Source organism: Zophobas morio, unplaced genomic scaffold (genome assembly GCF_036711695.1).
Source record: "Zophobas morio isolate AGI-343-1 ecotype UQ-CSIRO unplaced genomic scaffold, CSIRO_AGI_Zmor_V1 ptg000026l, whole genome shotgun sequence".
Taxonomy (NCBI): domain Eukaryota; kingdom Metazoa; phylum Arthropoda; class Insecta; order Coleoptera; family Tenebrionidae; genus Zophobas; species Zophobas morio.
In genome coordinates this window covers 2,037,406-2,052,986 of record NW_026972131.1, presented here as the reverse complement: position 1 = coordinate 2,052,986, position 15,581 = coordinate 2,037,406, and the positions used below count along the sequence as shown (strand labels likewise).

Genomic DNA, 15,581 nt, shown 5'->3' with positions numbered 1-15,581 from the left:
CCTTAGAATCTCTAAAAACTCTAGAATCTATAGAATTCTTCGAATTTTTCGAACCTGTAAAATTTCTAGAATGGCTAGTTTCCAAAACTTGTACAATTTCTGGAATTTCTAGATTCTGTATAAATTTTTTAATTACTAGAATCTTTTGAATCTCTAAAATCTTCAGAGTGTAACGAATTTTTAGGGTCTCTAGGATACTTAGAATCTAAAACTTTTGAAATCTTTGGGATTTTTAGAATGTTTACCATTTTTAGAGTGTCTACAATGTTTAGTTTTTCCAGAATTTCTAGACTCTGTATAATTTTTTGAATTTCTAGAATCTTTGGAATCTGTGTAATATCTCTGAATCTGTAAATCCAATGGAATTTCTTGTATCTTCAGAAATTTTTAGAGTTTTTAGGATACTTAGAATCCCTAGAACTTTTGGAATCTTTGGAATGCCCACAATCTTTAGTATCTCCAGAGTCTCCAGGTCCTAGAGAATCTCTAAAAACTCTAAAATCTATATAAACTTTAGAATCTCTAGAATGGCTGAAATCGCTGGACTCTAAAACTTGTGCAATTTCTAGAATTTATTAATTTCATTTTTTCTTCATAGTAGTATTCTTTGAGTAACATGATACTCGAAGAATTGTAATTTCTTGTAGAGAAATAATAAGGATTTTGCATTTAAATTCCGCTCCTTTGTCTCTCGACGAATAAAAAAAATCATCAAAATGGAGATAGGGCGGGTGGGCGGGGCTTATACTTTTATAAATTTAATTTTTACTTCCCGAGCGTAAGCAAAGGAAGTATTGTAATCGAGTCCGTCGGCCGACTCTCTACTTTTACGTTTTCTCGATCTTTCATGACCCGTAGAAGACGAAGAAATAGGTCTCCCATTTCCGTCTGTCTGTCCGTCTGTCCGTCTGTCCGTCCGTCTGTCCGTCTGTCCGTCCGTCTGTCCGTCTGTCCGTCTGTCCGTCTGTTGTCCCGGATTTTTATTAGACAGATAATCTCCGAAAGTACTTGACCGATTGTTGTGAAATTTTGTACTTATATTAAGAATATCATGTAGATGGTAAAACGCTAACCAAAATTTGTCGAATCATCCCCACCACTAAAGCGATGACGTCACTTCAAAATTGTACATAGTAAATGGGTTTTCAATTGTATAAAATAACATAGTCCTACACATGTAGTTTACAACTCTGAATCGACTTTTCACCCGAAACGTCCAGATTTTTGGAAAAAAAATCAAAATTATAAAACAACATTTTGAAATTTAATTTTTAATCTGCTAACCAGAATGCTTTGAAATGTTGCAGATGTTTTAAGGCTATAAAGAGCATCATAAATCTTTAGTCAAAAAATATTTGCTTATCCCCTCCAAAAACTTGATGACGTCAGCTCAAAAGTTTGTGGAATAAATCATATCTAAAATGTACAAAATATGATGAGTCTGTACTTGTGACCTATCACTCCATTCATATTTTTTGGATTTGCATATACAGGGTGACTCAAAAAAATTAATGAATGCGTAAATATATTTTATTGATTTAATCAGGAACTACAAAACCGAATGCTTTGAAATCTTGCAGATGTTTTAAGGTTATAAAGAGCATAATAAATTTTTAGTCAAAATATATTTGGTTATCTTCTACAAAAAACTGATGACGTCAGCTCAAAAGTTTGCCGAATAAATCGTATCTAAAATGTACAAAATATGATGAGTCTGTACTTGTGATTTATCATTCCATTCATATTTTTGGATTTGCATATGCAGGGTGACTCAAAAAAATTAATGAAGGCGTGAATTTATTTTATCGATTTAATCAGGAATTACAAAACCGAATGCTTTGAAATCTTGGGAATATTCTAAAGTTATTATAAGCATGGTAAACTTTTGTTCAAAATGTATTTGTTCATCCCTCCTAAAAAAATTGATGACGTCACCCTTAAATTTTGCTGAATAAATCCTATCTAAAATGCAAAAAATATGATGAGTTTGTACTTGTGATTTATCATTCCATTCATATTTTTTAGATTTTCTTAAGAGGTGGTTCAAAAAAATTAATGAAGTCAATTTATTTTATTGATTAAATTAAAGGCAACACTTATTATTAGTATTACACCCCAACCAACCCAATTTGGTAGACAAAAAATTTGTTAAAGGAAAAACTCGGTTGAAACATAAGGGTAGCATGCTTATTTACATCGACTTTAACATTACAGACCTGCATTTGTTTTATGCGTTCACTTGGTTCCGCGAATGTGAAATAGACATGTTTATAATCAACCAATTGTGAATTTCACCGTCAAGAATTAAAATAAAACCCAATGTTTTATATAATAAGCGGAAGTCGAAGCAATAAAACCGATGGTCGTTTTGTTTACAGTTTCTCTGTTTGACTCTCAAGTATGCTGTTACGCCTGTCATCTTAAATTAAGAATGTTTATACATACACGATTTTCAGCTGCCTGGGATACGTATACGTGAGTAAATTGTTTCGTTATTTTATTGATTATTACAAATCAATATTCAAAACGACCCAATTCATTTTCCTGAAAATTTGAGAATATAATAATTTTATTCTTAGTATTACACTACATCTATCCCAAACTGATATACGTGTCCTTGCAAAAATGTTGATGACGTCATCGCATTTTTTTTTTAAATTCCCACTACAAAAATGTAATGAGAAAAAACACAATAGGCATGCAGTCGTCAAGTTTCCGACAGCGAGGGAAGTACTGTCTAAACTCTTTAGACCAATTTTTTTATCAGTAAATCTTGCTGATTCAAACGTCGAGAACTAAAATAATGAGAGCTATTTAAAATATGGGGGTTTCGGTGAACAGGTGATTGTTTTTAATAAAAGTTGAGTTTAGATCTGAAAATAATAAAAATATTTATGATTTTGTAAATACATAATAATTACTTTTAAAACTACACTTGAAATCGGTTATAACCTGCTTATTTCTGCAAAGAAATTGCATTGGTATCCTTTTAAGGTTTACACCAGTAGGTAGTGCTAACTCATCTGCTTATATTATACATATGCGTTTTTTATGCTAATTATTGTAGATTGTGTTGTCAACGAAAACTAAAAATGTCTTAATTTTGTTTCAGTAGATTCCGAAATGACCATGGCAGCGAGCAATAACAACTCGCTATCAGCAACATTGAATAATTCTGGATCTGCAGGAGTCGTTGCCATGAGCCAACATTGCGCTATTTGCGGTGATAGGGCGACAGGAAAGCACTACGGAGCGGCGTCTTGCGACGGCTGCAAAGGCTTTTTTCGAAGATCTGTTAGAAAAAATCACTTATATACGTGCAGGTAATAAATTCGTCAATTACCGGTGAATCTTTTATGTAATAATATTTCTAAAAGTCATCATGTCGAAGCAAAATTGACGGGTTTTTATTAGCGACCTTGCGTCAATGTAACTAGGCAAATTTTTGCTGGGAAATAATTATAGCGTAATAGATCAACGTTACCTTGCGTCGGTAATAATAATTATGATGATAATTTCATGTATTTGATAAGAAGTGTTTACGATGATGTTGCCGTTAATGATCGAATGAATAATGGCTTTTTTTATTACATGTACTTCTTTGTTTGTACGTTTTTACCAACATTAATTTTCTAACAGAAGTATGTATGTATATTTGACACCTAAAAATAACCTGTCTTGTGTAAATGTTTTTCTCTTTTTAAAATTCAACGTTTCAAGGTAGACCCAGAATATAATTGGAAGGTCAGGTGAATAATGCTAATTTAGACAGTTTCTGCTCAAATTTTACAAATGAAAAAAACGCGGGTTTCCCAAAATAACTACTGCTTGTTGGCGTTTTAAGTATATTTCCACTAGTAAACACCTAGGGGAAAGTAAGGTAAATTAACCACAGTGCTCCTATATGCTGATGATTTTGCTCGTTACTAATTATAGTAATAACAAGCTCCAATTATTTAATTATTTATTATTTATATATTTAAAGCCAATAAAACCAGCTATAGACTTTTTGCATGTCACTAGATGACGCTGTTAATGTAAAAATATTAAGGTTGCTAGGTATGTAATTACTTTTCAAGGTGTGGTAGATTCCACATATGTATATATACACGAATAAGTGTGTCAGACAAGGAAAAATAACATTATTAACTATTGTACATACTACTAGTACAATTTAAGTAAATCACGCTATAATTAAAAAAAAAAAATTTGAAACATAAGATAAGTGGACAAATTTTATTATTATTAATTGGTTCCAGGTTCAGTAGAAATTGTATAGTGGACAAAGACAAGCGGAATCAGTGCAGGTATTGTCGTTTGCGAAAATGTTTCAAAGCAGGTATGAAAAAAGAAGGTAACTAGTAAAAATGGTGTAAAGATTTCGCGCTAATAAAAAAAATTGCAGCTGTACAAAACGAAAGAGATAGAATAAGTTGTAGACGACCGAGTTATGAAGAAAGCAATCAAAACAACGGTCTTTCAGTCAGTTCCTTGTTAAATGCAGAAATGTTATCACGCCAAGTCGGAGCAGCACTAGAAGTGAGTTACTCACCCTAGTTGCGTTTAATCTAAGTTCAAATGAATTTGTTACAGCAAATGGGGCCAGCTCCCGTTAACGATTACGATTTGTCTAACAGACAGTTAGCAAGCATAAATGATGTATGTGATTCGATGAAACAACAACTTTTAATTCTAGTTGAATGGGCCAAGTACATTCCAGCCTTCACAGAACTTCAATTAGACGACCAGGTTTGCTTAATTTCTTTCATATCCGCGATCATAATCGATTTCTTTCCCCCTAAAGTAAACACATGATCATATTATTAACTTACTGATACACGAATCGCACAATAAGTTAAGATAATATTTATTGCTCGTTCTGACGCAATTACTTGCTTTGAGGATTAATAAAATATACATAGAATTTAAAACTAAATTTATTAACGATTTGTGTTATGATTCTAATTATAGGTAGCACTTCTAAGAGCCCATGCTGGCGAACATCTTTTGTTGGGTCTTGCTCGACGGTCTATGCATCTAAAAGACGTTCTCCTTCTTGGAAACAATTGCATTATAACTAAACACAGTCCAGGTGAGTTAAATGTTGTTGGAACCTATTTAACATCTTTCTTTTGTATATTCATCTTGCATGTTGTGTCACATTGTATCATTAGCACGTGTCATTCAACAATATAAGACAGATGTGACCTTGCAGTAAAAGAATTAAGTATTTGCAAAAAAACATATCATTACAATAAACAAAGTGTCACCTAAAACTACGTCCTTCCTATTTATTAATGGATACATTGTCAAGTGCACATTGACTAACACTGCAACATTTCAGCCCCGTAGCTAGAAAACTTATTCAGGGGGGGGCAAGTTTGTCGACAGAGGGGGCTTCATGTAAATATTTATATTTTAATAATACACTCAGATAACTGCTTTATTTTTTCTGAGTTTTTATATTTGAAAGAACATTAAAATAATTGGAAACGTCGATTTTTTACGCTAAATTTTCGTAAAAACCTGTCCAAAAAATTAGTACGGTACTTGGTTAAAATGCTGGTTAAAACAGAGAATGTAGATTCACAAACAGCTGTACTGCATCCAAAAATTTGTGTAGTGGCCATATAGGTAACATCCAATTTGTTTGAGTTTATTTTTTTGCATGTTTAGTACATATTTTAAAAATCCGACTTCGAAACCAAATATTTCGAAAATTTTGGTACGGAACCATGAACTCGTCATGTTTTTTTAAACTCGTCGAGATGTGTATTTCAGAATTTTTTGTCAAATTTAACAAAAGCTCAATTTTTGGAAACCCATATAAAATTTTTGACTTTTCCCAAGCATTTTCGAAAATTACCAAAAGAGATTCCTTTGTTCATCTCGATTTCCAGAAATCGTTTTGGATTCAATTTTTTTGAAAATTCTTACATTTTTTCCAGAATCGACGGGAGAAATATGGCAATTTTTGAGAACCTGTATCAAATTTTTGACTTTTTTTCAAGCACGTTCGAGATTACCAAAAGGGATTCCTTTATTGATGTCGATCTCCAGATGTTGTTTTTGGTTATTTTTTCGAAAATTCGTACAATTTTTCCACAATCGCCAAAAGAAATATGGTAATTTTTGAGAAATTTTGAAAATTCCAGCTCGAAACCGAGTATTTCGAAAATTTTGATCCGGAACCTTGAACCTGTCATGTTTTTTTAAGCTCGTCGAAATCTATATTTCAGAAATTTTTGTCAACTTTTACGAAAGTTCGATTTTTGAAAACCCATATAAAATTTTTGGCTTTTCCCAAGCATTTTCGAAAATTACCAAAAGAGATTCCTTTGTTCATCTCGATTTCCAGAAATCGTTTTGGATTCAATTTTTTTGAAAATTCTTACAATTTTTTCAGAATCGACGGGAGAAATATGGCAATTTTTGAGAACCTGTGTCAAATTTTTGACTTTTTTTCAAGCACGTTCCAGATTACCAAACGGGATTCCTTTATTGATTTCGATCTCCAGATGTTGTTTTTGGTTGTTTTTTCGAAAATGCGTACAATTTTTCCACAATCGCCAAAAGAAATATGGTAATTTTTGACAAATTTTGAAAATTCGAGCTCGAAACCGAGTATTTCGAAAATTTTGATCCGGAACCATGAACCTGTCATGTTTTTTTAAGCTCGTCCAAATCTATATTTCAGAATTTTTTGTCAACTTTTACGAAAGTTCAATTTTTGAAAACCCATATAAAATTTTTGGCTTTTCCCAAGCATTTTCGAAAATTACCAAAAGAGATTCCTTTGTTCATCTCGATTTCCAAAAATCGTTTTGGATTCAATTTTTTTGAAAATTCTTACAATTTTTCCAGAATCGACGGGAGAAATATGGCAATTTTTGAGAACCTGTATCAAATTTTTGACTTTTTTTCAAGCACGTTCGAGATTACCAAACGGGATTCCTTTATTGATTCCGATCTCCAGATGTTGTTTTTGGTTATTTTTTCGAAAATTCGTACAATTTTTCCACAATCGCCAAAAGAAATATGGTAATTTTTGAGAAATTTTGAAAATTCCAGCTCGAAACCGAGTATTTCGAAAATTTTGATCCGGAACCATGAACCTGTCATGTTTTTTTAAGCTCGTCCAAATCTGTATTTCAGAATTTTTTGTCAACTTTTACGAAAGTTCGATTTTTGAAAACCCATATAAAATTTTTGACTTTTTCCAAGCATTTTCAAAAATTATCAAAAGAGACTCCTTTGTTCATCTCGATTTCCAGAAATCGTTTTGGATTCAATTTTTTTGAAAATTCTTACAATTTTTCCAGAATCGACGGGAGAAATATGGCAATTTTTGAGAACCTGTGTCAAATTTTTGACTTTTTTTCAAGCACGTTCGAGATTACCAAACGGGATTCCTTTATTGATTTCGATCTCCAGATGTTGTTTTTGGTTGTTTTTTCGAAAATGCGTACAATTTTTCCACAATCGCCAAAAGAAATATGGTAATTTTTGAGAAATTTTGAAAATTCGAGCTCGAAACCGAGTATTTCGAAAATTTTGATCCGGAACCATGAACCTGTCATGTTTTTTTAAGCTCGTCCAAATCTGTATTTCAGAATTTTTTGTCAACTTTTACGAAAGTTCGATTTTTGAAAACCCATATAAAATTTTTGATTTTTCCCAAGCATTTTCAAAAATTATCAAAAGAGACTCCTTTGTTCATCTCGATTTCCAAAAATCGTTTTGGATTCAATTTTTTTGAAAATTCTTACATTTTTTCCAGAATCGACGGGAGAAATATGGCAATTTTTGAGAACCTGTATCAAATTTTTGACTTTTTTTCAAGCACGTTCGAGATTACCAAACGGGATTCCTTTATTGATTTCGATCTCCAGATGTTGTTTTTGGTTATTTCTTCGAAAATTCGTACAATTTTTCCACAATCGCCAAAAGAAATATGGTAATTTTTGAGAAATTTTGAAAATTCGAGCTCGAAACCGAGTATTTCGAAAATTTTGATCCGGAACCATGAACCTGTCATGTTTTTTTAAGCTCGTCCAACTCTGTATTTCAGAATTTTTTGTCAACTTTTACAAAAGTTCGATTTTTGAAAACCCATATAAAATTTTTGACTTTTTCCAAGCATTTTCAAAAATTATCAAAAGAGACTGCTCTGTTCATCTCGATTTCCAAAAATCGTTTTGGATTCAATTTTTTTGAAAATTCTTACAATTTTTTCAGAATCGACGGGAGAAATATGGCAATTTTTGAGAACCTGTATCAAATTTTTGACTTTTTTTCAAGCACGTTCGAGATTACCAAAAGGGATTCCTTTATTGATTTCGGTCTCCAGATGTTGTTTTTGGTTTTATTTGGTTGAAAAGTCGTAAAATTTTTCAGCAATCGCCAAACGAAATGTAATTTTTGAACTTTGAAACCGAATGTTTCGAAAATCTTGATCTGGGACCATCTAGACCTTGTGTTTTTTGATTGAGCTCGTCGAGATCAACATTTCAGATTTTTTTGTGGATTTTTAGTCAACTTCAACAAAAGCTAAATTTTTGAAAATCTATAAAATGTTTTTGACTTTTCCCAACCGTTTTCGAAAATTAGCAAAAGGGATCTCTTTATCGATTTCGATCTCCAGATGTTGTTTTTGGTTTTATTTTCTCGAAATTTGTACACTTTTTCCAGAGCCGCCAAAAGAAATGTAATTTTTGAGAAATTTTGAAATGTCGACTTTGAAACCGAATTTTTCGAAAATCTTGGTCTGGGACCATCAAGACCTTATGTTTTTGGATTAAGCTCATCGAGATCTACATCTCGGAATTTTTTGTTGATTTTTTGTTAATTTCAACAAAAGCTCAATTTTTGAAAATCCATATACATTTTTTGACTTTTCCCAAGCATCTTCTAAAATTAGCAAAAGGGATCTCTTTATTGATTTCGATCTACAGATGTTATTTTTGGTTTTATTTTTTTGATATTTCGTCGAATTTTTCCACAATCGCATAAAGAAATAACTTTTTTTTAAGTCATCACTTTTGAGATTTTTTAGAAATTTTAGGTAGAAACCCAATATTTCGTAAATTTTGCTCCGGGAGCATGAACATGTTTTTCGATTAAGCTCATCGAGATCTATATTTCAGAATTTTTTGTCAACTCTAACAAAAGCTCAATTTTTGAAAACTAAGTAAATAAATTTTGACTTTTCTTAAGCATTTCCAAAAATTACCAAAAGTCATTCTTTTATTTATTTCAATCTTCAGATGTTGTTTTTGGTTTTATTTGATCGAAAATTTGTAAAATTTTTCTAGAATCGTCAAAAGAAATAGGAGTATAATTTTTGAGAAATTTTAAAAAGTCGACTTGGAAACCGAATAGGAGCAAGACCTTATGTTTTTTGACTAAACTCGTCGAGATCTACATCTCAGAATTTTTTGTAGATTTTCAGCCAATTTCAACAAAAGCTCAATTTTTGAAAATCTATAAAAAAAATTTGACTTTTCCCACGCATTTTCGAAAACTAGCAGAAGGGATCTTTTTATTGATTTCGATCTCCAAATGTTTTTTTTTTGGTTTTATTTTTTCGAAAATTCGTACAATTTTTCCAGAGCCGCCAAAAGAAATGTAATTTTTGAGAAAGTTTGAAATGTCGACTTTGGAAGCGAATTTTTGAAAAATCTTGGTCTGGGACCATCAAGACCTAATGTTTTTTGATTAAGCTCATCGAGATCTACATCTCAGAATTTTTTGTCGATTTTTTGTCCATTTCAATAAAAGCTCAATTTTTAGAAAATCCATATAATATTTTTGACTTTTCTCAAGTACATAGTAGGCTATGGAATAAAATGTGACATGTTCATTTTTTTATACGGTCCAGATCAACGGTAGTGTGATACTGCCAAATAATATACCATGTAAGAAAATAAAGGTGGGTGGGGCCAGTTAATATGCTTCGGCAATCGGCATTATATTGAAATTTTATTACTAATTTGAAATTTATAATGTATGAGTCTTCCAGGGGGGGCAACCACAACTGCTAGGGGGGGCTCAGCCCCCTCTTGCCCCCCCGTACCTACGGGGCTGCAACATTTGCTTAATTTCAAATCTAAATCAATTTTTAATGACTTGCATGCGAATCAATGGATGTTAAAATGTTTAACTTAATTGTAGCTCATTCCAGAAACGTAAACGTTATCTTTTCAGTGCTATGTAGAAGTCCATACGAAAGAACTTTTATATCAGAATATTTTACGTTTGAATTTATTGCGACTGCGCATTGAACGCGACATCTTTCGATAACCAACTGTAACATTTACATAGAATTGTAAAAAATTAAGAGCACCGATAGATTGCACAATTTTGAATTGTCTGCATTAATTAAAATACTTAAATACTTCGATACAAAACTTGTAGTAACTGCTATCAAGGAAACAATAACCCAAAATTTGAAAACCTTACACAATAAGCGACAAGTACCTAACAATAAGAACAAACATAAAATTACACCTTTCAAGAACTTATGTTTTTATCACGTTAACGCTCTGTATACTATTTGAACCCTAAAAGTAACTAGACTGTTTATATTGTTGTTTAATCATCATTGGGATTTCGTTCATCTTAAAAAATATATATACTAGGAGGGGTTCAGCATGTTCGTACATTTAAACATTGTCACCGTAAGATCGACATTTGCATGTTGTGGGTTATTTATTTGGTAACTAAATTCCATAACGTGAATTTGAAATGAATTAGCTAACCGTTTATGTAGTGTAACATGCATGGTTACATCCACCTAGCATAAACTTAGTAAAAGTTATATAAAGCCAAATAAACTTAGCGAGTGCATGCTTAGCGACTTACGAAGACGCTTTAGTTACCACTAGAGTGGCATGTTTAGGATTTGTATTAACTCTGAAACAGCTGTTTTAAATAAATGTACGAACATGAAGGCCACATTTAATTAAATGGACAATGTCCAATGCAGTGGTGATGTTGACAGACTCGCGAGTATCTCCAGATTTGGACATCTCACGTGTTGGTAGCAGAATTATGGACGAACTGGTAAAGCCCATGACAGAAGTTCAGGTGGATGACACTGAATTCGCTTGCCTCAAGGCCATAGTGTTTTTTGATCCAAGTAAGTATCTACCATAATCAGATAATGAAGTTAAATCTCGAGTGTTTGTCGAGTATTATTTTAAAAATAAATTGAACAAATAAAGATAACTGAACTCAAGAAAACGGAAAATTTAATGAAAAGGTTATCGTTATTTCTTGATATTGATCACCTGTCAGGGAATTATATTCAATGGTTTTTGATGTTATCGTTTGTTTTAATTTCAGATGCTAAAGGATTGAGTGAGCCAGCGCGCATTAAGGCTTTGCGTTACCAAATACAAATCAATTTGGAAGATTACATTAGTGATAGGCAGTATGATAGCAGAGGTAGATTTGGGGAGTTACTGCTGACGCTTCCGGCCCTCCAGTCGATCACATGGCAGATGATTGAACAAATTCAATTCGCCAAATTGTTTGGAGTTGCCCATATTGATAGCTTGCTCCAGGAAATGCTCTTGGGAGGTAATAATAACCGTGTTGATGCAGTTCAGTTATTAAGTAATTAATATTACTATTAAAGGGTGGAAAGTGACATATGCCACTTATCTGTCACTTTCCACCCAAGAGATGGAAGTGAATGTCACTTTCAACTATTATCACTAGTCATTACCTTCAGTTTGACGTGTGTCAATGTTAAAAGTTGAATTTTATTAGCACGAAAGACTTTGTTTTAAAGTTTGATCGGTAATGTGCTTTGTATTAAAATATTTAACCATTTTAGTTGACACCTGAAGGTCAAAATAGTCTAATCGATCATTGGACAAAGTATAATAGCAACAACATTCCTCAAAAAATATATATTTATTTTCAGTTTAATTGATTGAAATACAATAAAACAAATCCAGCTTTTTGGAAAAATTATAAATTTTATTATGCGAATTTTATTTTATTTATTTATTTTTTTTTGAGAACCCTTACAGACACCAGTGAAAGTGGCAATTCAAATCCTATAATTTTTTAAAAATCTGGATTTATTTACCATCAACCAACTATTTGATATCATAATTTTTCGTTTTTGCTTTTTCTTCGATTTTAGAATTTTTTGATATCACAATTTTTGATTTGTGATTTTTTTTAATATTTAATTTTTCCATTTTTCAGTGTTTCGGTTTCATTATTTTTCATTCTTTCAACTTTAATTTCTTTTCAATTTTTCAGTTTCTCGACTTCCAAATTTTCGAGTTATACGCTTCTTGAATTTTTCGACTTGAAATTTTCATTTTTCAATTTTTCAAGTTCTTGATTTTTATTTTTCATTTTCATGATTTTTTAGTTTTCATTTTCTCGATTTTATATCACAATTTTTCGTTTATTCAGTTTTTTAAATTTTAAATCATTGATTTTTCATTTTCTCGATTTTCTAATATTTAAATTTTTCCGTTACGAAATTTTTGGACTTTACCGATTTTTCAATTTCTTAATTTTCAGTGCTTCGATTTTACGATTTTTGTTTTTTTTTTGATTTTGCACTTTTTCGATCTTTAAGTTTCAAAATTTGTAACCTTTTTACTTTTCAATTTTTTGTTTCTTCATTTTTTTAGTTCTTGACTTCCAATTTTTAGTTCTTTAAAAGTTTTCGTTTTTACATTTTTGAATTTTCGATGTCTTTTAATTCGAAAAGTTGAAAAATTGAAAAGTAGAACAATCGGAAAATTAAAAATCGAAGATTGAGGAACTGAAAATCGAGAAACATAAAAATTGAAAAAAATTTCACAAGTTGGAAAATTGAAAATCTGAAAAATTGAAAGAACATGAAACTAGAAAAATTTAAAATTGAAAAAAACTGAAAACAAACTCAAGAATTTCACATTGAGAAAAGAAAAATTATAAAATCATGACATTGAAATACCGAAAAATTGAAAAAATAAAGAAAATGAAAAACCACAACGAAAAATTGAAAAATCGGGAAATTTTAAATCGAAGAATTGCAAAATCTAAAAACTGATGAAATAAGAAAAATGAAAAATTGAAAAATCGAATAATTGAATAAATAAAGGAAAAAAAGTTAAAACGAAAAATTACGTGATCTAAAATTTGAAAAATTCAGAAGTTGGAAAACTGAAGAACTGAAAAATTTAAACTTGAAAACTCGAAAAATTGTAAATCCGAAGAAACAAAAAAATCGAAACTGGAAAAATCTAAAATTGAAAAAAATCCAAAAACTGAAAAATTTCACATTAAAAAAAATATATAAAATCAAAACATGGAAGAACCTAAAAATTGAACAAAATAAAAAAAATAAAAAATCGAAACGAAAAATTACAAATCGGAAATTTGAAGAAAAGAGAAATTAAATAATCGAAAAACTGAAAACTCGAGAAATTTTGAATCGAAGAGTTCCAAAATCTAAAAATTGAAAAAATAAGAAAAATGAAAAATTGAAAAATCGAGTAATTGAAAAATAAAGAAAAAACCAAAACGAAAAATTGCAAATCGAAAATTTGAAATATTAAAATTGAAAACTTGGGAAACTCAATATGAAAAATTTCAAAACCTAAAAAAAATTCAAAAGTTGGAAAATTGAAAAACTGAAAAATTTAAATTTGACAACTGGAAAATATGAAGAAACAACAAAAAAGAAAAAACTGGAAAATTGCAAACTGAAAATTGAAGGAACATGAATTTCGATATTACAATTTTCTAATATCACAATTTTTGCTTTTTTATTTGTTTTTTAATTACTCAATCATTCAAATTCTCGACTTCCGAATTTTCCAAATGTTCGTTTCTTTTAATTTTTCGATTTACAATTTTTCGAGATTACAATTTTTCATTTTTCGATTTTTCAGTTTTTCGTTTCCTCAATTTTTCAAGTTTCTGATTTTTATTTTTCATTTTTACGTTTTTTAGTTTTCATTTTCTCGATTTTATATCACAATTTTTCGTTTATTCAGTTTTCCATATTTTTAATCTTTGATTTTTCATTTCCTCGATTTTCCTATTTTAAAATTTTTCAGTTCCGAAAATTTTTGGACTTCTCAGTTTTCCGATTTTTTGATTTCTTTAATTTTCAGTATTTTGATTTTACGGTGTTTGTTTTTTTTTTATTTTGCTCTTTTTCGATCTTTGAATTTCTAAATTTTTAACCTTTCGACTTTTCAATTTTTTGTTTCTTAATTTTTTCAATTCTTGACTTCCAATTTTTAGTTCTTTGTAAGTTTTCGTTTTTATATTTTTGATTTTTCGATTTTTCAATTTTTTTGATTCGAAAAGTTGAAAAATCGAAAATTAGAAAAATCTAAAAACTAGAAAATCGGAAAAAATGAATAAGCGAAGAATTACAAAATGGAAAAAATTGCAAATCAAAGATTGAGGAACTGAAAATCGAGAAACATAAAAATTTTCGTAAGTTGGAAAATTGAAAATCTGAAAAATGTAAACTTCAAAACCCGAAAAATTTCAATTAGAAAATCAGACGAAACAGAAAAAAAATTATAAAATCATGCCATTTAAATACCGAAAAATTGAAAAAATAAAGAAAACTCGGGAAATTTTAAATCGAGGAATTGAAAAAACAAAAAATTACAGATGAAAATGTTCAAAACTCGAATAACTGAATATATAAAGAAAATAAAAAACTAAAACGAAAAATTACATAATCTAAAAATTGACAAATTCAGAAGTTGGAAAACTGAAAAACTGAAAAATTTAAACTTGAAAACTGCAAAAATTGTAAATTTGAAGAAACAAAAAAAATTATACTAAAAAATTGCAAACCGAAAAATCGAAACTGGAAAAATCTAAAATTGAAAAAATGCAAAATCAAAAATCTAATAGTTGAAAAATCAAAAATTGCTGATTGAAAAATCCAAAAACTGAAAAAGTTCACGTTAAAAAAATATACATATAAAATGAGAACATGGAAAAACCTAGAATTGAAAAAATAAAGAAAATAAAAAATCCAACCGAAAAAATTGAAAATTCGAGAAATTTTGAATCGAAGAGTTCCAAAATGTGAAAATTGAAAAAATAAGAAAAATGAAAAATTGAAAATTCGAGTTATTGAAAAATAAAAAAAAAACAAAAATTGCAAATCAAAAACTTGAAATATTAAAATTGAAAACTTGGGAAACTTAATATGAAAAATTGCAAAATCTAAAAAAAAATTTCAAAAGTTGGAAAATTGAAAAACTGAAAAATTTAAATTTGAAAACTCGAAAATATGAAGAAACAACAAAAAAGAAAAACTGGAAAATTGCAAACTGAAAATTGAAGGAACATGAAACTGGAAAAATCTGAAACTGAAAAATGATAAATTCAAAAATGAAATGGTTGAAAAATCCAAAAAATGAAAACTTTCACATTGAAAAAAGAAAAATTATAGAATCAGGACATTGAAAAACTGAAAAATTGAAAAAATTACGAAAACTTGGAAAATTAACCAAAACGAAAAATTACAAATTGAAGATTTGACGAAATGAAAAATTAAAGCAGCGAAAAATTGAAAACTCGGAGAATTT

At 29.9% G+C, this 15,581-nt stretch overlaps 1 protein-coding gene across 11 annotated transcripts in view; it reads left to right on the top strand.

Annotated features, from left to right (window-relative positions):
* Nucleotides 1–15,581, top strand: part of LOC135136657 (hepatocyte nuclear factor 4-gamma) — a 68,818-nt gene that overhangs the window by 48,023 nt on the left and 5,214 nt on the right. For 4 of the 11 annotated variants that reach the window (XM_064066045.1, XM_064066041.1, XM_064066047.1 and 1 more), the window contains exons 2-8: nt 3,116–3,323; nt 4,260–4,354; nt 4,406–4,539; nt 4,594–4,749; nt 4,972–5,092; nt 10,988–11,140; nt 11,347–11,583. In XM_064066045.1, coding sequence (XP_063922115.1) covers nt 3,116–3,323; nt 4,260–4,354; nt 4,406–4,539; nt 4,594–4,749; nt 4,972–5,092; nt 10,988–11,140; nt 11,347–11,583 — 1,104 coding nt within the window. Of the gene's footprint in view, nt 1–3,112; nt 3,324–4,259; nt 4,355–4,405; nt 4,540–4,593; nt 4,750–4,971; nt 5,093–10,987; nt 11,141–11,346; nt 11,584–15,581 lie in introns of all 11 variants that reach the window. The other 7 variants (XM_064066044.1, XM_064066040.1, XM_064066042.1 and 4 more) reach the window with 3 other exon arrangements.